The 21,935-nt window shown below is 31.4% G+C and overlaps 3 protein-coding genes and 1 pseudogene across 6 annotated transcripts; 2 read left to right on the top strand and 2 right to left on the bottom strand.

The window, feature by feature from the left end:
* The first annotated feature begins 22 nt into the window (after nucleotides 1-22).
* LOC148204686 (DEA(D/H)-box RNA helicase family protein) lies at nucleotides 23-4,601 on the top strand. The gene is made up of 8 exons (XM_088095699.1): nucleotides 23-481; nucleotides 760-1,035; nucleotides 1,452-1,775; nucleotides 2,298-2,489; nucleotides 2,569-2,724; nucleotides 2,868-3,295; nucleotides 3,564-3,721; nucleotides 4,060-4,601. The coding sequence occupies exons 1-8, from the start codon at nucleotides 113-115 to the stop codon at nucleotides 4,401-4,403; spliced, it is 2,247 nt and encodes a 748-aa protein (XP_087951825.1). The 5' UTR covers nucleotides 23-112; the 3' UTR covers nucleotides 4,404-4,601.
* An 827-nt stretch (nucleotides 4,602-5,428) lies between these two features.
* LOC148204687 (protein translation factor SUI1 homolog pseudogene) lies at nucleotides 5,429-6,184 on the bottom strand (annotated as a pseudogene). Its single transcript, XR_015781334.1, has 2 exons — nucleotides 6,031-6,184; nucleotides 5,429-5,948 (listed from the first exon to the last, which is right to left on the bottom strand). The product of XR_015781334.1 is annotated as a protein translation factor SUI1 homolog pseudogene (transcript).
* Nucleotides 6,185-7,674: 1,490 nt separating this feature from the next.
* On the bottom strand, nucleotides 7,675-11,252 carry LOC124842538 (syntaxin-61-like). Of its 2 annotated transcripts, none has more exons than XM_047319043.2 (7): nucleotides 11,112-11,252; nucleotides 10,591-10,701; nucleotides 9,691-9,808; nucleotides 9,326-9,516; nucleotides 8,707-8,797; nucleotides 8,274-8,339; nucleotides 7,675-8,132 (listed from the first exon to the last, which is right to left on the bottom strand). In XM_047319043.2, exons 2-7 carry the CDS (start codon nucleotides 10,653-10,655, stop codon nucleotides 8,022-8,024), a joined length of 642 nt encoding a protein of 213 aa, XP_047174999.1. In that variant the 5' UTR covers nucleotides 10,656-10,701; nucleotides 11,112-11,252; the 3' UTR covers nucleotides 7,675-8,021. The 2 variants fall into 2 exon arrangements, with proteins under 2 accessions (XP_047174999.1, XP_047174998.1); XM_047319042.2 differs by having other exon boundaries at nucleotides 9,691-9,804; nucleotides 11,112-11,249.
* A 5,885-nt stretch (nucleotides 11,253-17,137) lies between these two features.
* On the top strand, nucleotides 17,138-18,583 carry LOC124842536 (protein S40-6-like). 2 transcript variants are annotated; one of them, XM_047319039.2, is made up of 3 exons: nucleotides 17,138-17,256; nucleotides 17,386-17,453; nucleotides 17,642-18,583. In XM_047319039.2, exon 3 carries the CDS (start codon nucleotides 17,674-17,676, stop codon nucleotides 18,265-18,267), a length of 594 nt encoding a protein of 197 aa, XP_047174995.1. In that variant the 5' UTR covers nucleotides 17,138-17,256; nucleotides 17,386-17,453; nucleotides 17,642-17,673; the 3' UTR covers nucleotides 18,268-18,583. The 2 variants fall into 2 exon arrangements, with proteins under 2 accessions (XP_047174995.1, XP_047174994.1); XM_047319038.2 differs by having other exon boundaries at nucleotides 17,657-18,583.
* Nucleotides 18,584-21,935: the final 3,352 nt, after the last annotated feature.

Raw genomic sequence — 21,935 nt, forward strand, 5'->3', positions numbered from 1 at the left:
CCGCCAAATCTTATATCTCCCTCTCTCTCTCAATAACACATACTAAACCTAAACTTACAGCATCCTTCTTCGTCGTCGTCTTCTTCTTCTTCTTCTTCCTCAAGCTTGAGCAATGAGAAGACCAAAATCGAAGGAGTTTCGGAAGCAACAGAGACTCTCAGAGCAGGAAGAGATAAACCTGTTGAATTCATGGATCCAGTTTCAGCCACCGGACTCCGGCTCCAACCCAATGTCGCTCCCACCACTGCCCAAAAACTCCTCCGTTGGTCTCCTCGAAGGCAACACCTACTCGCGCTACGCTGGCGCGTCCCGCTTTGATCAATTCCCGCTTTCGAAGAAAACAAAGGACGCCCTACGGGAAGCCAAGTTCGTTGTCACAACCGACATCCAGAGGGCTGCTCTCCCCCACGCGCTCTGTGGCCGAGATATCCTCGGCGCCGCCAAAACTGGGTCCGGTAAAACCCTCACTTTCATTATCCCTGTAAGTGCTTCATTTTGTCTCCACTCACTTTGGATTACGTTTCCTTTTATTTTTTATGTCTAATTCAATTTATTGTGATAATAATATAATAATGGTATTTGTTAAAAAGTAGGCGTGAAATTGCAACAACTCCTTTTGTTTTTTCTAATAGTGATGAGATAATGAGATAGAAAAAATAAAATAAAAGGGTTCTGCGCAATCTCATGAAATACTGGGGTGTCGGTGTGATTTACTCTCAGACTTATGGTTAGTTGTTTATGGTGGATTATTAATGATAGGTGTTGGAGAAGTTGTATAGAGAGAGGTGGGGACCTGAAGATGGCGTTGGCAGCATCATCATATCGCCTACAAGGGAATTGGCTGGTCAGATATTTGATGTGTTGAAGGATGTTGGAAAACACCATAACTTTAGTGCTGGCCTTCTCATTGGTGGTCGAAAGGATGTTGACATGGAGAAAGAACGTGTTAATGAGCTCAATATATTGATCTGCACACCTGGTAGACTGCTACAACACATGGATGAAACTCCCAATTTTGATTGTTCACAAATGCAGGTCAGTATAGCCTTTTTCTCTCCCTTATATGGTGTACATTAATCCAAATTGGACTTTGAAATTAGATTTATAATTCAGACATTTTTTCTTACTATACACTCTGATAACCGCAAGAAAAGTTTTGGTAGACACTACACTAGGATGTAGGTCATTTAGCAACCATGCTTGAAGTGGAGTATGCTTGGAAGAATTTATTTGTAACTTATTTGAGCTTTATTTTATGACAAATTTTTGTCCAAGCGTTATGAGAGAGTTTATGAAAATATCTTATGATTGTCATCTTATTAGTGAGCTTTCTAGAATAACTTATGAAAACAGTTTATGACAAAATAGTTTTACATGGATTCCTCCTCAATTATAGAAACAACATGTGAAAGTATTTATTTAATGATGATTGAATGGTCTTCCTGGTATAGGTTTTGGTGCTAGACGAGGCTGATCGCATTCTAGACAGTGGGTTCAAAAGGGAACTAAATGCAATCATTTCTCAACTACCAAAGCGAAGACAAACCTTGCTTTTCTCTGCAACTCAAACAAAGTCAATTCAAGATCTTGCCAGACTAAGTTTGAAGGATCCAGAGTATCTGAGTGTGCATGAAGAATCAGTGACAGCCACTCCTTCTCTGTTGAAGCAAATTGTGATGATTGTTCCCCTTGAACAAAAGTTAGATATGCTGTGGAGTTTCATAAAATCTCATCTACAGTCAAAAATACTTGTCTTTCTTTCAAGCTGTAAACAGGTAGCTCCTCTTTTCTTTCCTGTTAAAGAAGTTCCTTTTCCTGAAGGGAATCATGTTGTAAGCTTCTATTACAATTTTACTGTCATGCCACCTGAAAAGTGCTCCGTTGATGATTAACCAAATGCATGGCTACTAGCTTGTCATCCTTTCCAAGAATATTATGTAGTTTGAGGGAATGAGATATTGCAATTTGTTTAATCATTGAAACGGAAAGTTAACTGGTTAGTTTCATACTCAGTAGCTTAGTAAACATTTTCATTATTGCATGTATAACTGCAAAGGATGTTGTCTACATTATGGAGCTTCTTTATGGTTTTCCTTTGTTCTAATTATGGTTATTGTAGTGAGAAAGTTTTTAAATGCCTTTGTGCTCATAAGACTTCAAATGGAAACTGGGGGGAATTCTATGTTTAAAAGGAGTTTTGTTGATCTCTGGATTCGATTGATTCAATTTTGTATTTTTTGGGTGCAAAATTCTTGAGATTGACCATCTACCATAATGTTGTCATCCCTTATTAATAGGTAAAATTTGTCTTTGAAGCATTTAAGAAACTGCACCCTGGCATTCCATTGAAGTGCCTTCATGGGAGGATGAAACAGGAAAGAAGAATGGCAATATATTCTGAGTTTTGTGAGAAGCGCTCAGTTCTCTTCTCAACTGATGTGGCCGCAAGAGGCCTTGATTTTAATAAGGCAGTTGACTGGGTTGTTCAGGTGAGTCTCATTCTTATTGTGTTTTCTGTCTTGTAGCAAGTCTTATGGTCTAAGTATTGATTCTCTCTTGCATTTGTAGGTTGATTGTCCTGAAAATGTAGCTTCTTACATACATAGAGTTGGTCGCACAGCTCGATATAAATCTGGTGGAAAGTCAGTTTTATTTCTGTTGCCTTCTGAAATGCAAATGCTTGAAAAGTTAAAAGCAGCAAAGGTTCCAGTGCATTTTACTAAGGTATGTTTTCCCTGAAAATTATTAGTAGACATGCAATTTCAATCTTCATTTGAACATCAGATTTTCAGTTTTATATCTGGCTCTGTTCCGTCTTTTGCTGTTTCTGACATCTTTTCATGCTTTTGTAATTGCTGATTATTCAGCCAAGGCAAGAACGACTGCAACCAGTTTCTACTCTGTTGGCGTCTTTACTGGTTAAATATCCAGACCTGCAGCATCGGGCTCAGAGGGCGTTCATCACATATTTGAGATCCATCCATATACAAAAGGATAAAGAAATATTTGATGTTATGAAACTGCCTGTTAACGAGTATTCGGCATCATTAGGTTTACCAATGACTCCAAAAATCCGTTTTCTTAACCAGAAAATTAAATCTAAAGCTGTGTCAACAAAATCAATTTTAGTTGAACCAGAAGATGAAGATTCAAGTGAGAAAAATGTCTTGGAGGTTTCTAGAAACAAGATAGACACAGATCCTTTCAAAGATGAAGAAATCGAAAATGATCTTTTTCAGTTAGCAGATCCTGCAAATGAAGACAAAGTGAAGTCATCTGAAATTGAAGAAATAATGTATGTTTATGTGTTTTCAGTGGTAGTGATAAAAAAAATTAGATTACATCCTGATAATTCTGCGTTGGTTTCCTTTTATATGGTTATTGAAGGAGCTGGACCTTCTTGTTTTGAACTGCTGAGGCAGAATGACCTTTAAATAAAAAATACTACTAATAAAAAGTTCAAACTTGTTGGGCATAAAATTTCATTTGTCATGTTTCTTGGGAGCGATTTATGTGGAGCTTCAAATTTATTGTTTTTATCAATTTTGTTATTTCTTGGGCAGACCAGCAACCCGTGTATTGAAGAAAAAGAAGCTCAAGATTAATGTACATAGGCCAGTGGGGACCAGGGTTGTCTTTGATGATGAAGGCAACACACTTCCTCCGCTAGCCAGGATAGCTGACACACAAAGTGGCAAAGAAGCGTTGCTGCTTGACCCAGGTATATCCATTCTAAGCTCTAAATCTTAGTAATAATTTTACATGGTGAAATTGCTATTCTTACATGTGTAAGACTATCATTGAAGCCAGCTAGGACCTCAAATTCTCAATGCATGGTTTTCAATTTTTTTTCTTTTTAAATCAGGAAATGTACGATTCTACTCGTTTATCAATTAGAAACTATTTTGTATTTTCTGAATCATTCTTGAATTCAAGAATCTGACCATGGCTAGATTGCATCAGTTTGTACGATCTTGTCATACTTTATAGCATTGAATTAGTTAAATAAAATGTGTGTTCTTGGATTTTTGACACATCTGTCTTTATGTCATCATACAGAACAAAAAGCTGAATACTATAGAAGGATGCGCGATGATTTGAAGAAGGCTGACAAGGAAGACAAGCTTATAGAGCGTCAGCGGCTTAGAGAAAAAAGAATAAAGCAGAAGATGAAATGGAAAGCTGGGAATGAGGAAGAGGAGAACCAAGATGATAATTCTGGGTCAGAAAGAGACGAAACTATTAATAGACGGCATAAAAAGAATAAAGTATACTTTGATAGTGACAGTGATGAAGGTGAAAGAAATGAAATCGCAGGGAATGCACATACAAGTTCGAATGCGGTTACTTTGGAGGAGCAAGAAGCTCTGGCTTTGAAATTGTTAAATTCTATGCACTCATAGGATGTGCAGAATGTAAACAGGTGACAAATAGATCAAATTTTGGAACTTTATAGAAGAGGTTTTTGGAACAATGAAATTTTTGCGGCAAGTTCAATATTTTTTTGGAATGAAAACATAATGATGTCATTCGTGGGTGTGCTTATCGTTGTTATAAGTATGCCTCGAAATTTATAAATTATCTAATTTATATTGGGTGCATATTTTGCCATAAGTGGTAAGTAACTTCTTGCAAACATGTATTTGTTGTGAAAATAAAATATTTTATTGCAATTACTGTTTTGATTATATATTTAATTATTAATCTCACGAATTTTTAAAATTTGTGTATAAAAGCAAGTTAGTTTTTATAAATTTAGAGTAATACTTACCATCAACACTGAGGAAAATTGTCGTTAGGGGATCATGGTACTTATCTATAAAAAATTGTTTCACAAAATTTAGAAGAAAACAAATGTTTTATTTTGGATAACCATGCACATTTTATTCCTCATTTTTTTCAGTTATCATATTTACATTCTTTACCTCTCATGATTGGTTTTTTCATTTAGGAAAAATTATATATGTTATTTGAGTCTAACTCATTTAAAGGATTAAGATATGATATGTTGTATCACAATAGTCTAGGTGAGTTACTAAGATGAGCATGTGACTCTAATTTCATTGATAAGTTTTTTTTATTAAGAAGAGATTATATATATATATATATATATATATATATATATGTAATTTGAACTTAATCTACTTAAGAAAATGACATATTTTTAACCCAAAACTTTAAGATATTGGTTTTATGAATTTTTCTCTTATATAATGTTTAATTTTATTTCTAACAATACCGCAAACAGAGGTGTCTAAGGACAATCTACTCCAATTAGTTCAATTGAACGTGCTAAATTCAAGGAGCAAAACCCTCATTTCTATTACTCTTTTAATGTATTTCATTCCTTTTACTCATGTAATTAAAAGTGTTCATAAAAAGGGTTTGGTGGATAATTTATGAGATTGATTATGCAATCCAATCAAAATAGAGTAAATAAATTTATGCCATGATGATCATCCATCGTAGGATTTTTCTTCATACATAAATAAAGAAGATGACCAAATACTCCAAACATCTCACTTATTTCAGAAACAGTGTGATAGGTGTAGTTGATGAGTAGAAGGTAGGTGGTCAAAAACCATGAATCTTGATCTGGTCCTTCCTAACAAGTGCAGCCTGAATGAGGAAGTGAGAAACGTTTTTGCGCTGATCACCTTGGAGTTGGATAATCTTGCCAAGCTCCTTGTCATGGACAACATTACCATTGCAGCAGAACTCTTTCTTCAGGTCTTTCAGAATCTTCTCATAGCTGAACTCTTTCCTCAGACCTTGCACTGTCGTCAAACTCTTCTTCCCATTTCTCTGCTGTATACGGATATGAACATACTCCTTCGCCCCGGGGGCATCTCTATCTTTAGCCTCAGCAAATGGGTCGAAACTGTTACTTGTTATCTGAAAAATACCCACTTCAACCATATATATATATTCCACCTGCAACAAAAAACCTACAAAACAAACCATAAGCTACACAATATTTCAGACCATGCTTCTTAAGTTCGGAACTATCTGGTTGAAGGAGAGACTAACCTCTGAGAAAAGGGAAGACTTGCAAAGAAAGCAAGAGCGAATTGAGGAGAATAGGTAGTGGTTTGTTGTATATATATAGAGTGGTTCGTGTGATTGTGTAGTGAAACTACTTTAGGACCAACTTTTTTTGTCCATCATGCAGAACAGCTTTTGTTGTATGCAGTATTCTGTAAATGTTTGTGCATGTTGATGTTAAGTTTTGACTTTCATTGCCAAAAGTGAAATAAAAGAAAATCTTGATATGAGAATATAAAGTGCTTTTTGGTGGATGGAGTATCATATTCTGGATGAGGTTGATGAGTGGTGGTAATTGAAGGCACAGAATCGCAACATACTTTGTATGGTAGAGAACGATGGAAAGAAGAATTTACATTCAAATTGCATGCTTTGGAGATTCTGTTCCTTTTTTGTTCTTATGCTTGGCTTGGTTGAGTGTTATAGATAAGATCTCAATTTGCCTAAAAAAAAATTATAAAATAATACTTTCATACATATAATTTTTTTTACTTTTGACATTATTTTTTTTTTACTTTTATTTTTTTAATTTTAGAAAAAATTATAAAATTCACTTTTTTAAAATCATTTCATCTTTGTTAAATGTGTGAAATGAATGTCAACTTGTGTTATGTTATCTTTACTAAAAGAATTCTAGTTCAATTACTAGAAAGGAACTTTTTTTTATCAGCATTTGGTAGGTACATTTAAACCTTTCTGCTAAAGCATATTATTTAAATTTGAGGGGTTTTTGTACGTAAAAAAATAATATCATGTAATGATATAAAATAAATGGTTAAATATGTTTTTGGTCCCTTAACTTTCATTGAAAATTGGAATTAGTCCCTCTTTGAAACTTTGGACCAATTTAGTTAACAAACTTTAGTTAAAAGGACTAAATTCATACATTTCTAAAGTTTGGGGACTAAATTGGTCCAAAGTTTCAAAAAGGGACTAATTCTAATTTTCAATAAAAGTTAAGATTTTCAATGAAAGTTAAGGGACCAAAAACATATTTAATCCTAAAATAAACAATAAATTATAAATTCTAAGTGATTGAAACTTAATATACTTCTAAGGACAGATTACACTTCCTTAAGTTCTACAAAATTAACCTATCAGATCAGTTTTTTAAAAAAATATCATTTTGGCTATAGGCTTATAAATAGACACTTTTCATCAAATATAATCACATATATTTCTTCAGTTTTAATCTCTGATCTTTTTTGTTGTTGTAAGACTCAATATTTTTGTTTGCTTTGTACAAAAATATTTCTTTTCTTATTCCCTATTTCTTTATGTATAAATTTAAAAATACATTTTTTTTCTTAGAGGACGTATAAAGAAGCTGTCAAAAAATATCATAAAATAGTCATAAACCATAAATTTTCATATTCGTGATTGTTATTTACTTCTGAAAAAAACCTTTTACTAAATTACAATTAATGTTCCAAAGATTCAATGTAATTTATAAACAACCTTTTTTTTCTTCATAAAATAGCTGAACGGGAAGAAAAAGAAAAATCAGTTTTCACAAACATGTTATTTACTTGTGAATGAATGCAGGTTTAGATAACACAACAGCCTTTTTTTTGTCATCATTTCAGTTTGTAACGTGATAAAAACAGCAACTCGTCATTCTTGTCCCTGTGAGCAAGTAAATAATGGGTTAATTTGTATAAAAATCTGTCATAAGCTATCTATCTTGGTACATGTATGAATTCAAAAAAAGAACATCAAACATTGCAATCTTGAAAACGAATACAACTCATTTAAATCACATTAGCAGTCTATACTGCTAGAAACCAAATCTTCTTGTAATATTTTCAAGCACGTTGCTTCCCTTTTCATCATAATAAAAAATTTCACTGCCTTCAACAAACCAAAGAGGCTTCCACTTGATTTCTAAGCATAATGGATTTCCCAATAATCTGGTATCTTGACAAAAGCTTTAGATCCTTTTTCATGTACAAACACGAAAACTTTTGTCTCAATGACTAGGTGAAGAATACCAAGATAAAGAGGAACATGAACAGAGCCAGCAAACCCAGGATCATCATGATCTGGCCCTTTGCACTAGCCTTCTTCATGACCATTGCTACTTTTTTCTGATAGCATTAACAATGAGAGACATTCAGCTTTAACATTCAATATTTCCCCCTTTTGTTATTGCTAATTAATGACAGCAATAAGCCAGATAGCTCATAAACATTTTAATGAGACAATGGAAACTAGAAGCAGAAACTCACTTGGACAAAATCTAGACGATTGGATGTACTGTCCATCTCATTACCCAGTTCATCAACAATCTTCTCCTGAAACATCAAGGCTTTGACAAATTTAGAAAGAGAAACTTTCCACAGAAACAAAAAAAGACATTAGAACACAACTCTTATTAAAACACTCAAACGAAACACATAACTTAAGTGCAATAGTGTTGTCTAGCTTCCAACTTTTGAAACAAAACATAGTAAGAATAAAAGGGAATCCAGTGCATGACGGACTCCCCCCTATTGGTGTTCTGGTATGATAGAAATATGCAGCCTTGACCCTGCAAGGGTAGAGAGGCTGCTTCTGGGATTTAAACCAGTGATCTCCAAGTCACATGGTGGAAACCAGGTATTCCCAACAAGAAAAATGATACCATCACAGACAAAAAATCTTCTCAAATGCCAAATATACCTGTGCAACGAGCTCATCATGTATAGTAAGTCCAACATCTCCAATTCTTTGTACACTTATACTAAGTTCGTCCAACTCCTCATCCTGTCTCCTATCAACACCAATAGATAATATATGTGTAAAAACTAAAGTAGAAACCAGAGGATGATTTTTTCCCAGACTCTTGAACATTAATACCAGCATTTAGCTGTGTTAAGGCTACCTGACACAGTCTTTTCATTCCCCCATTTTCTTTTTCTTCCAGAGGAAAGAAAAAAGGAATCCATCCTTTTAGTTTTGATTTTTTGTTTGTAGTAATAATAGATTCAAATAAAACTCAAATGATTAGCAACAATGAATTCACAGAACAGAAATTTATAATTACAAGAGAAGCAGAAGAAGCATAGGCTCATGTTTCCACTACGGAGGAGCCCGCCTATGTCTCAAACAGGAGAGGGCCAAGGTGCGGGCAACATTGGTCAATCAAAATACAATTTAGTATCTTGTATGCACTAAAGAGGCTGGCAAAGAGTTTAATCTAGAAGCCAATTAAAAGGAGGGCAAACGACAAATATTTAATTAAACGCCATATGAAAAAGAGAGAGAGAGAGAGAGAAAGGGAAAGGGAGAAAAGAAGTACTTTATAAGAAGCATCTGCCTGTCCGATTCTGATTCTATGAAATCGTCGTTATCCTGGGTAGCATATGGGTCAGACGCAGATTGATGAGAATTAGTAAGCCTCATTAATTCCCTGCGCATCCCATTTAGATTAGCATTGTTTGTTATATTTGAGCGTGTTCCCGCTTCCACTGCTTTCTTTGCTGTGCTCACCTAATAACGAACTCCAATCATTCAAGAGCACCATACAGATAAAAGAGAGAGAGAGAAGGAAATCTAATGCGAGCTACCAATAGAGAAATACTACACGAACAATTGTACATTATGTTGAGAAAAAAAGCAACAGTATTCTCCTAACTCTTAATCAAGTTCAGTAGTTACAGATACCTGGCTACGAGCATCACTGGTCCACCTCCTCCTGTTCTCAAGCTCCACTTCATCAATGCCATACAAAGAAGGATCTCTAGAGGCCACAGAAATTGCTTTGTCCAATTCATCTACCTTTCTATCAAAAAAATCGTATTTCAGCAGTTTGAATAGGTTCTATTGCAAAATAAACAATAGTCTAAGATGTGTGACAAAGGGAGGCTAGACTAAGAGTGTGCTTCTAGAGCTACAAGCAACTTTCTACCTGTTCTCTACTACGACTTTAACAACCATCAAAGATTGAAAATCAAAACATTTTCACCTCACTTCATTTTCACTCCCCTCCTTACCCTTTCCTATATTGCCAAAAGGGGAGAGCAAAGTCAAATTAGGGGAAAAGGAGAAGAGGGTTAATGGTGATTTTGCTCTTCTTGCTTGGATGCCTAACGGGGGAAAAAATGGAGTGATTAAATAAAAATACATGGATATAATACATTTTATAATTAACTAATGAGCTTTGATATTAACAATATAATTTAGCAAATATGTTTACATATATTTTGCATCATTGCAATGATGACAGGGTTAACTATTCCTTTTGATTTTATGATAGAAGAATATCATGTGAATGACATAAATTGCAGCATTCAACAGAAGCATTTCGGACGGTTAAGTACAAATCCCTCATTTTCCTTTCTACACTAAAAATATCCGCAATCAAGAAAAGAAATATACCTCTTCCCGCTGACCTAGATTGTACTATAATCCAAACATTCCTCGAATGTCTATTTAATAACACCCAAACCCAAATTCCTACAATCGATGGTAGCACCAAACTGGAAGAATGAATAAAACTCATTTAAAACAAATATTTACAGGCCAACTAACTTGTCACTGGTTCAACATACACAATTGGTATACCTGCCAATCAATGCTTTCACAGCTAGTAAGAACTTCCTTTGAAAGATTGGATCGCTCGCCATCATCAGCAGCTTTTTCCCATTTGCGAAAAGTAGATTGCAGCTTATCAATCTTACCAGAAAATGAAAATTAGTCAGTCAATAAATTGCATAACATCCAAAAAAACTCATGCAGCCATTAACAAAATCCCAACTTCTATTTTCTGCTTCAATTACACATACAACAGTTACAGATCGCAACAGGGCTTTCTTCAAAATCCCAAATTTGCAGACAAAAATAGCATACTCAGATCGATTACTTAATGATATTAGAAGCAAAAATACCCCGGTTAATAGTTTCAGCTAAGATTGACGAAGAGGAATCACGTAAAATACTGGATCCAGTTGTACGAGTAACAGAGAAATGATGCAGAAATTTCAAGTAGAACGCATGATTTATGACAAAAATAACAAGTTCAGTTCATTTTCATAATTGAACTTACAACAAAACCTACTTAATATGGGGAAAAAGAAAATGCTTACAGATTCTTGAATCTCCTCCTTCACAACATAGAATGGATCTTGAGCTGAAGGCATAGTGTACTGCTGTTTCCCACTGCTTCACACTAAACACACGAAAATTGGGGAATAGTGCACACTCTGCTTCAACTTCATGTGTTCTTCCCAAAATTATTTATATGCTACAAAATCTATAATATATATATTAAATAAATTTAACTAATTGGGTTTTTCAAAACTTTAATTGAACTTAATGAGTTAAAGGAAAAGAGAAGACATTTTATCAATAATGAAAATGTAAACGAATTTAATTTAAAAACTTTTAATTTGTGTTTTTTTTTTCAGAAAAATTGTCATTTACTTATGAAGTGACGAGTATAATAAATTTGTTGATTTTTATAATAGTTAAAAAAATTCATACTTTCTAACTGGTTTATAAGAAAATTACCCTACTATTGTGTAGTTATAAAACTCAAAATAATTCAAATTTTATTTTTATTAGTATAGGGCCTTGGCAATATGACAAGGTAATTTTGAAAAAAAAAATAAAAACAAAAGGGATGCATTAGTAAGAAAAATATTGGTGTAAGTAGTACTTGGCCCGCTTGGTATTTCTAATTGGACCGAACCTCAAAGGCCCAAAATTGTGAACTTTCGCTTCTGCACTATAATTCTTAACTCATTTTACAAAATTTTACTATTTGTATATATAATTGAGTATCTCAAATTTATAATTTTTATTTTTTATCATAAATAAATTTTTTTCTTAACTTATATTAAATATTGTACTCTAAAAGTTGCATGAAAAATGAATTTAATCAATCTAATTATTGAATTAAAATTATACATCATGTTAATTGTGTGTGAATTTAGTATAAAAACAAATAACAATAAAAATAAGTAAATGATTCGTGCTTTTTATAAATTTACCCTCTTCACTAATTTTGTATACATATTGGATAATTTTAGTATCTACTACAAGAAAAAGTTCAAAATTTTCTCAGCCAAAATCTGCTCATTACATCCAAAATTTATTTATATTATCTCATAGTGAATATTTATTTGTATTTATGAAGAGTATATTATATATATATATATATATATATATATATAATCATTGTATAATTTTACAGAAGACTGTGTATAAATTATTTTAACTTAATTTTTATCACATATTATGACTATAATTCTTCATGTGACTCGTTTTAATTTAATAATATACGTTATCTCATACGTATTTTGTCACCCCAACGAACTCTCTGAAGTCATAACGCAAACAATAAAATAAGAACAAAAAATATGTTTTAGCTAATAAGCACATTGAACAAAGAGAGATAAAATTATGAAAATGACTAAAATTCTATAAAACAGTGATCAAAGAAAAAAAAAGTGCAGTAGCCATTTCAGAATGACAAAATAAATGGAAGCGATTCAAACATAATTTGAAATTGGAGGGATATGATAAAAAATTAATATTTTTTAATATACTATGTGTATATAATTTACCGTTGGAAAATATTTCAAACTCATATTATCATATTTATGATAGTTTTAGAATTAAATAAGCATGAATAAATCACGCGGTAATTAATTGTTTAACGCTAGGATAAATAAATATGTTTGTTATATCTTGTTAGATAATATATTTATTATTTAAAGGAGGATTTGGGTTAGAAAATAACATTTTTTATACTCTCACTTTATTTCAACTTTATTATCATTATTATTGAAACTTATCATTATTTATTATTATTGATTAAAATTAATGTTTATATTAATTCGCATGTAACATATCCTATTACATATTAATATTATATTAAATGAGCACAAAAATTTATGCACATGTAAAGTATGTTATGAGAAACTTGAAAATGATATATATAGCATTGAGACAAAATCGTCTTTCATGACATAAATATTTCATGTGACGAAAACCATTAACAATTATTCTAAACCTAACAATATAACTTTCCTACAACCTTTTGAGGATAGTTAAAAGGAATCTCTAATAATCTTTCTGGAAGTTATTAACTTCTCCAAAGTTAATAAATTATTACCATGTTAATTATTTCATCCCATATCTTATTTCAGGATTCGAAGACAGGACAAAATAAAGATTGCAAAAGGCTAAACCATATAAAGTAAATACATGTTATAAGATTGAGAAGTATCAAAACTGTTATCTCATATTGAGAATAATTATTTTTTATGAGATATTATTTATTTTAAAATTTATGAATTATGATTTTGTCTTTAAAAAATATTTTGAAAAATAAAAAAATAATTAATATTTTAAATTTCAATTTTTAAATAATATAAAATCATTAGACGTAAATAAATGCTACTTTTCTTTTATTAGAATCTTTTATTTCCGTAAATTACAAAAAAAAAGACAATAAAAATAAAGAATAAGAAGATATTATTATTACAATAAAAAAAATCCTATTACATGTAAGTAAATGTTTACCATCAGCAAAATTCATCCACAATTGCAAACTCCTCTGAATTCCCATCGTTCACACATGCAAGAACTACTTTTGAGTGAAGTGGGTTTTGTCTCATTCATTAAATGTGTTTGTCAGCTGCGTAAACTACACTTTGGATTCAAGAGATTCATCACCATACGCATTTCTCAAGAACCTCTCTCCCAACCATCCCAAAAACAAAGAAATAAAGTGTTTCGATCGTTATTGTTTTGGGGTGGATTGAGAATCTCGTTTAAAATACTTCCTTATATTTTTATCTTGATTCTTCAGTGTACTTTTAGCTCTCTATTAGAAGATTATTTTCAGTTTTCAGTATTTAAACTCAAAACTGTGTAAGTAGTTCTTGTCAAAGACACTTCAACACTCAAGTTACTTATACAACTAATTAAAAGAAAAGTCTTAAGTCTAATCACGATATAAAAATTGATAAATATGATTTATTTGTAAATATGTTCAATTTAAAATGTGATACTTAATCGACATTTTGTTGTTATTGAATAATTGTTCGGTTTATAAAAACTTGAGATTAGAAATGACAATCTTACTTAATTTTTTTCTAAATATGTTGACAGTCCAGTCAATGAGAGATCCGTTGATATTTTGAGATATTATTTATTTTATCATGAATTTTTATTTTAAATATATATATATATATATATATATATATAATATTTAAATTATTATAAGTTTTAATTTTTAAATTATGTGAAATTATTAAATTTAGTAGAAAATATATAAAACACGACAAAACTCTTCACTTAGTGTGGTATATCCTATCTGACTATCAATACATCCCTACTATTACATATAGTATATACAAAACTTCACGTAATCCTATAATATCAAACAACATTGTCTGTTACATGATATAACTCTCTTTTGTTAATCAACTTTATTGTTTTGACACAGTGCTGTCACTTTTCGGCCGCCGTATGAATGCTGTGCATGGCTTAGCTTTTAGCAAGAAGATTCTGCTCCAACGGTGGAAATCTTTGCAGATTCTTTACATATGCTTCCCACTATTAATGAATGTTGATTGGGCTAAGACGCTGAAAATTTTCTGCTCTGTGTTGCTGATGGATATCTACGTACGTTGAATGTGGATTGCCAATTGCTGCATGTGGGCCACCTTCGTCTCCTTCTTCAACACCTCGAACTTCCTCGACCATTTCCTACGCAGCTTTTCTTTTTCCAGAAAAATAACATAAAATCTTTGACAGACCATATGTGTTGTGCTCGACAGAACATAGATTATCCGTGTGCCACTTTTCTTTCTCCTAAAATAGCATTTTAGCTTTTTTAATTTTATACCTAACTTTTATTACTGGTTTATTAGGTTAAGTAATGAGCTAGCAGTGCTATGCTGCCTTCCTTTCATCCTTTTTCACCATATTATAAACCTCATTCTCAAAAAACATTATCTTTATTTATATTTTTTAAATTAATCTTATTATTATTCTATTTATCATATTCTTTAATCATGTGTCTTTAGATTGACATTATGTTGAAGAAAAAACAAAAATGTTTGTGTGTCACTGGTGTCGTGTGTGTATCATACTTCTTTCACAAATTCCTAACATTTGTGTTCTTGTGTTGAAAACTTTGACATTTTTGTCTGTTTCCTTATAATGATAGCCAGTCTTTATCTATTAGCCAACCAATCAAAGGGAATGTAATGTATCTACTCATTTCCAATTTCTAAGCATCTTGTTGTGTTTCTTATTTAGTTATTTTAAAACGTTTTTTCAGTTTTGATTTGAAAAATAATAATTTATTTGTTGAAAGTTACACATTTATTATATATAAAATGAATTTATAGTATATAAATAAGTTTAAATTTTATTTTATAAATTACTTTTATTATATTAAATTAGATTTATTTTTTTAATATGATATTAAAATCACAAATCAGATCTTATTTTATTGAAATTTATTTTTTATTAGATTTATTGTTGAATTTGTTTGTTAGATCGTTATCTAACCATATTATCTTACACGTCAGTTACCTAAAATTGAGTTAATTTTCGATTAAATATCTATAACTCTTAATGCTTCATTATTCATGGCTAATAATGAAATGTCATAATGGAGAAGAAAACTAATAGTACTTGTTAATGTAATGAAAATTAAAATATTGACTCTTTTAGCAAAGCAGTATAGTTTGTTTTTCAAATTTTACTAAATTAGTATTCTTTAAGTGAATATATTGATTTATTTGGATTATGTGCATCAAATTCAAACATTTTTCACACACAATGAAAATTTAGGACCTTGTTAAATTCTAAAAGCACACTTAAGAAAAATAAAAGAATATAAAATAAATGTTTTGCAGGTAGTATTTTTCACGCAAAAATCAATAAAATAAATTATCAACTTTCTTTTAGGGATGTAGTTAATAATAAAAATTTGATTTGATTTTTTCAATACAATAACGAAGAATCATATTCTTGGTATGGACTTTATAATAATTACTAATTATAATATTAATTTTTAAAATATATTTATTGTTATGCAAGTTCATGTATCTGGGAAATAATTATAATTAATAAATGTAATGTGCAATAGCACGGTCTTCTGTATAAGTTAATCATTATTCATTAATTTTAATTAATACACAAGATTAAATATGTTGAGTGAATTTACTTCATTTATTATTTCATTTAATTAGCATAGTACTTGACTTTTTTGTAAGATCTTTATTTAATATGGAACTTCAACACTCCAAGACATTAGTTACAATACTTTTTTTTCATATAAAAAACCACCTTCTTGAGTTTTTGAAATACTTTTTTGCATATTTCAAACTTCCATATTATATGCAAGACATTTTTTATTTCCATAATAAACTCATTTTATACTCTTAATTTTTTCTCTATTTTCTTTTGTAAAAAATGATAATAACTTTATTATTAACAAGAATTAGTTTTTATACATGAAAGAGCTTTACACAGTATTAAACTCTAATTGCAAATATCATAAAAAGTATAAGTTTGTATCTCATGGACGGAATTTTGAACAATAAAGTCTGTAATTAAAAAAAATAAAAGTATTTCTGCTATTTGCTCTATTTATTAATATGAAATTTCATTAATTTACTCTATTATTAATTTGAAACTTCATTATTTTTGGTAAAAAACATAATAATTAATTTATACAAAATTTAATCTTATTATAATAATGAATTACATTTAATATTACTATAATATGCTTATGAATTTAATTGAATTCTATGTAACAATTATTCATGAATTATTACGAAATTCTAGATTTTAGAGATTCCACATATATTACTTACTAGGAAAATCTAGAGAAAGATTCAGCAAAAAAAAAAAATACAGAAAGAGGTTAAAAATAATCACAGAAAGAGATTAAAAATGCTCAGCTAGAATAAATTTACTCAAATGCTCAATAATGTTTCAGGCTTTCACTCTTTTTAATAGACAAAAAAATATAAAAGTAGAAATTAATCATTAATTTTAACATATATTTTACATTAATAGAATTTTAAAAAATAAATAAATAAAAGAGTTAATGGTGTGAGGTTGTAGAGTTAAATACTGGACAGCCATCATTTTGTGGACAACACTGTCTTATTCTTTCCCTCAGATTTTGGTGCTGCAGTGTTCTTCACTTTCTCTGTGTGCTGCTTTCATTACACTTCAACTCTGCAAATACATATTCAGGTAACCCAAACCTTTTGGATTTTCACTCACCATCACATATATGTCAAATTCAACTTCTCATGCTATCACAATTCAACCTCACTCCACTCTTATCAACTCAACTTTTTTGTTTTCTTTGGCATATTTCAGGAACCCCTTTTAGAATCTTCAAAAAGTTGAATTATTTCAAGCTTCTGATTCCTGGACAACAGAATAAGGTTGTTCTAATTTTTCCTCAGTAAAAAATATCACATATCTCACTGTATAATCACCTCCTGTGATTTATTTATTCCTGCACTTTTGCTTCTTGCTTTCTCCCTACAACTTCCAATTTTTCTCTTCTGTTTTATGCTTGAATTACTGAAATGAAAATTCTTGTTCAACCATTTGAAACAAGTTTCTTCAGATTTGTGTTATGCAGGAAGTGGTTGATTGATAATGGGAGATAAATATAGTCCAGGCAGGAAGCACAGTGGGATATGGAATTCGTTGAGAGATGGAGATTTTGATGAAGAAGAAATTTGGGATGTTATCAAGAACAGAAGTGATTATGGTTCTTCTGGGGTTCGCATGTTCAACGAGAAGGATCAGTCCTCTGCTGTTCCTGTTCCTGCTAGGCCCAGTGCAGCCAGAATGGTGCCAAGATCTAGCAATAGCAGTAACAATAGCAGTGGTAATTCCTCCAATGAAGCCAAGGTTCTTCAGCAATCAGCACCTGTCAAAATTCCTGACTGGTCAAAAATTTATACGAGTAACCCCGCCAAGAATAGTACTTCAAGGTTTGATGCTGATTATGATGGTGAGGATGATGGTGCTGGTAACTATGGTGGGGATAGTGATGAGGATGGAGAGGAAAATGATGAGGCGGATTCAAAGCTTCCTCCACATGAGTTTATTGCCAGAAGGCTTGCAAGGAGTCAGATATCCTCCTTTTCTGTTCTAGAAGGTGCTGGGAGAACCCTCAAAGGTAGGGATCTTAGCAAAGTGAGGAATGCTGTTCTCTCAAAAACTGGTTTCCTTGAATCACTATAAAGGGTCTTCTTCAGTGGTGATGTAGTAGTATTAGTTCTTTCACATTTTGGATGTATAGTGAGTTTGTAGCTGGTGGTTACTTAGCAATGGAGATATTGGTTCATGCTGCTTGGGGTATAAGAGCATTTTTTAGCCATGAAAACTGTGAATCAAATATGCTGTGGCAAACATAACTGATTTCAATTTCCTGTTGTACCAAATTGATGGGATCTTTGTGTTTTTGAGCATCCATAAAAACACAAAGGTGGATGTGAATCATAATTTTAAAGCCATTCATCATTTTGAAGGATAAAAGTGTTTTTCTGTTCTTCATTGATTGTGATTTTCTGTGACTCTTTTTTTGTTTTCTTTATCTTTGTCTTCCCTGTGCACAAGTCCATCTCTCCCAGCCTAGGCCTACTTCCCTCCTCCTCTATTACTACTCTATAATGAATAAAGATTCTGTGAGGTGTATCCTCCATTGGATGAGGAGAGAGATAAGAAGAGATGGAAGATAAAATAAGAAATTTGATGTGATGAGTGAAAAAGATAGAAACAAAGAAAAAGGAGGAGTTGTGAGAAACCAGAAAGTGTATAAAATTATTGCTCTCTTAATCATTGATGAGTGAATGGTTTTTTTTTTAATACTATTTCCCCCATCTGAATGCTATTGCATTAAGGGAAATCAAAGTCCATTGAAATATTGAATAAACTAATATTACTGATCTAGCTTCCAAGAAGATGTAACATATATTAAACTCTGCAGTTTTCCAGTCCAAAAATAAAACAAGTGTGCTTTGAAATTTCACTAAAAAGTTTCGAATATGTATAAACTATTCATTGGTCTAAAGCTGAATGAGTTTACAATTTGAAATAAATGTGGCATGAACTCAAGTACTTGTTTGTTTGTTCAGTTAAGAAGTGACAAGCATTTACAAATCTGTAAAATAACGTGACTTATATTACCAGAACTCTGAAAGAAGGGATCTAAATTATTAAACCAGTGTGTCATTGGAAATTGACAGAGACATTCACCAACTTCGAGTCATCTAATAATTATAGAGTAGATCAATGTATAGTATGTAATGACGTGTGACAATATGGGAAAAGAAGAGAAAACAGAAACACCCAGTATGTAGCAGTCCCTATCAGTTTTCACCTTTGATCACCATACCATTAATTTAATACAAGCTACTATAGAGTATGCATTTTGTAGCTTGTTTCAATTTTAAACCACTTTTATATTCTCCCCAATCATTTTCTTACCTCTGTTGTCTGTTTCGAATTTCGACTTTCATCACCTTGATTCCATGCTAAAAAGAATTACTAAATGCAAAACTGATTAAGACCCTTTATGTTTTAAGTTAGAAACAAATGTAGAGAGAATTAAATTATCTACTGTGCAAGGTATTATAGTATCATCTAGGTAACTCTTGGTGATGCTGTTATGGCACAGTCAAGGTATCAAGTATTAGCTTCTTGCATGACACATTCCATATTTAATTTAGGAACAGCAAAATGGTCAAAAACTGTGTAAGACACATTTTACGTTTTATAAGTTAGACACAATATATGAAATTCATTGAATGATAGAAACAAAAGTATAGAACATTGTAAAGCATTCTTCTGTTATGCAACCTCTTGAGAAATGAGTTCTGGTGTTAAAATTAAAAGAGCTTTTAAAACTGTCAATGATCAATGGTTGGATTAAGAGTGTTGTTTTGTTGCTTTCCAAATATACCAAAAAATTTAGGATTACAGAGTTTGGTTGGTTAATCCTTATAGATGGTAAGGGAGCATTGCATTTGATTGTGTCCCATTTTCCCAACCAAAATGTTAGGTGCAGAGTTAGAGTAATAGACTATGGTAACCTGGCATTTGTCTCTTGCTCCACATGGGAAAACCAGCTTCTTAATGAAAATGTTTCCTATGACAAAAATAGCATGATGCCAGACCCTCCACAGAAAATGTCTAATCTTATATGGGACATTTTCTTTCCAAATAACCCTCCACATTCCCTCTCGGGTGCCCTATGAAGAGGATCACATTCACCTTCTCACTTCACATGATATTTTTTAACTGACATTAACTTATTAACTATTTTTTGGATTCAAATTATAATGTAATTTTGGTTTTTCTTCTTTGATCGTAAACTTATGAAATGCATTCAACGCTGTCTATCATTTGTTACATAAAAACACACTGAACAAACTACTTTCATATATTTCAGCCATTATAAACGTATTTAACCCTTTAATTGTTAGGTTTATTAAAGAACATTCAACCATATAAGACATTAACATCACTTTTCACCTTAAACATATAAATGGAACCCAACTGTACATGTCCTCCAATAATATCTTTCAAATCGTCCACACTAACAATTCACCCTTTGTCCCCAAAAGATGATTTTAATAAATATCCAAATATAATACTTGAACTAAAGGTCAAATTGGTTATTTTTCTTACATCTCTCCCGGAGCTCATGTATCATATATATATATCTCCAAAATAAAGAGCCTTGAATACTAGAAAAAAAGCACCTATAATTAACAAGATTAAGTGAATACCCAAAATTGTAGTCGTTTTATTTTTATCTTTCGATACATATAAGAAGTAAGACAATGGATTAATAGATCCTTAACCTTATATATTGTTTTACTTTTTTATTTTTATGCAATTGAAACATAGACTCACATTCCCAATATTAATATTCATCCATAGATAATAATAGCTTACCTTGAAGAATACTATGCAAAACCTTGTTGGACCTACGTCAATAATGGATTTGGTTCTCTAAAAAGGCACCAAGCCTACTTTGCTAGATGAGTGGTGTGTATCCATACAAAATCCTGAATCGTACCCCTCCCATTTTTCACTAAAGGACAAGACTTTCCAACTATGCTGGTGGAATCATTTTTTTTCCTACTAGCCTTATTCCTCAACCTCAAAGAAATTTAGAAAGGTGTAAAAGGGCTTAGGAAAATTGGCTTTGCATAAGATAGAATCACTTTCAAAGACAAAGGAGTTCCCTTTTTCTGCATAAGCCTTCAAGTTTAGCTTGTAAATTGTCCTTGCTCTACTAATATGGAGCCAAACTTCTAGTCCAAAGATACTAATAATATGTATATCTCTCTCTTTTAGTAGCATCAGACAGATGAATAATAAGCATACGATACATTGTCTATCCATCCTTAAAATAAAATTAAAAAATTATGAAAAAAATGAAATGTCTAAAATTTTTCAAAAACAAAAAATTATGCTTAGCAGATCTCCAAATATTGAAAGTTATGCAAGTTGAGAGAGGGGATCTGAAACAAGAATGATGTAGAAGGATAACACCAAAAATTCAACAGAAAATCTAAATTTAAATGAAACGCAAGTTGTGTTTTGTGTTATATTTTTACTAAACCTTCAAATTAAATAAGTTTTTAATGTATTTTAAAACATAAAAATTCATCTTTATATTTTAAAAGTTTAATATAAAAACAACACCAAAATTAATATAAAATTCCATCAGGAAATGAATCGAACTTCGTTTATTGGAGTTTGATAAGTGGGCCTTTCTTCTGGCCCATTTGCTAGGAGAGCTTTCTCAATGAAAGTTCACCAAACACTTCATGTGCCATCGTCACCTTTATCTTGAAACTAAATATATACTAAACTTATATTCTTATTTCATTTAATTT

The sequence above is a fragment of the Vigna umbellata genome, chromosome 1, assembly GCF_029865625.1.
Source record: "Vigna umbellata cultivar VRB3 chromosome 1, Vumbellata_1.0, whole genome shotgun sequence".
Classification (NCBI taxonomy): domain Eukaryota; kingdom Viridiplantae; phylum Streptophyta; class Magnoliopsida; order Fabales; family Fabaceae; genus Vigna; species Vigna umbellata.

Bases quoted from the DNA above. Each gene is read 5' to 3' on its own strand.
- LOC124842536 (XM_047319039.2), top strand. From the start codon at position 17,674: ATGGGAGATAAATATAGTCCAGGCAGGAAGCACAGTGGGATATGGAAT.
- LOC148204686 (XM_088095699.1), top strand. From the start codon at position 113: ATGAGAAGACCAAAATCGAAGGAGTTTCGGAAGCAACAGAGACTCTCA. The intron at 3,296-3,563 runs GTATGTTTATGT...TTTCTTGGGCAG, and splicing joins TCTGAAATTGAAGAAATAAT to ACCAGCAACCCGTGTATTGA. The intron at 3,722-4,059 runs GTATATCCATTC...GTCATCATACAG, and splicing joins AGCGTTGCTGCTTGACCCAG to AACAAAAAGCTGAATACTAT.
- LOC124842538 (XM_047319042.2), bottom strand. From the start codon at position 11,165: ATGCCTTCAGCTCAAGATCCATTCTATGTTGTGAAGGAGGAGATTCAA. The intron at 10,702-11,111 runs GTAAGCATTTTC...TTTTCTGGTAAG, and splicing joins AGGAGGAGATTCAAGAATCT to ATTGATAAGCTGCAATCTAC. The intron at 8,133-8,273 runs GTGAGTTTCTGC...TAATGCTATCAG, and splicing joins ATCGTCTAGATTTTGTCCAA to AAAAAAGTAGCAATGGTCAT.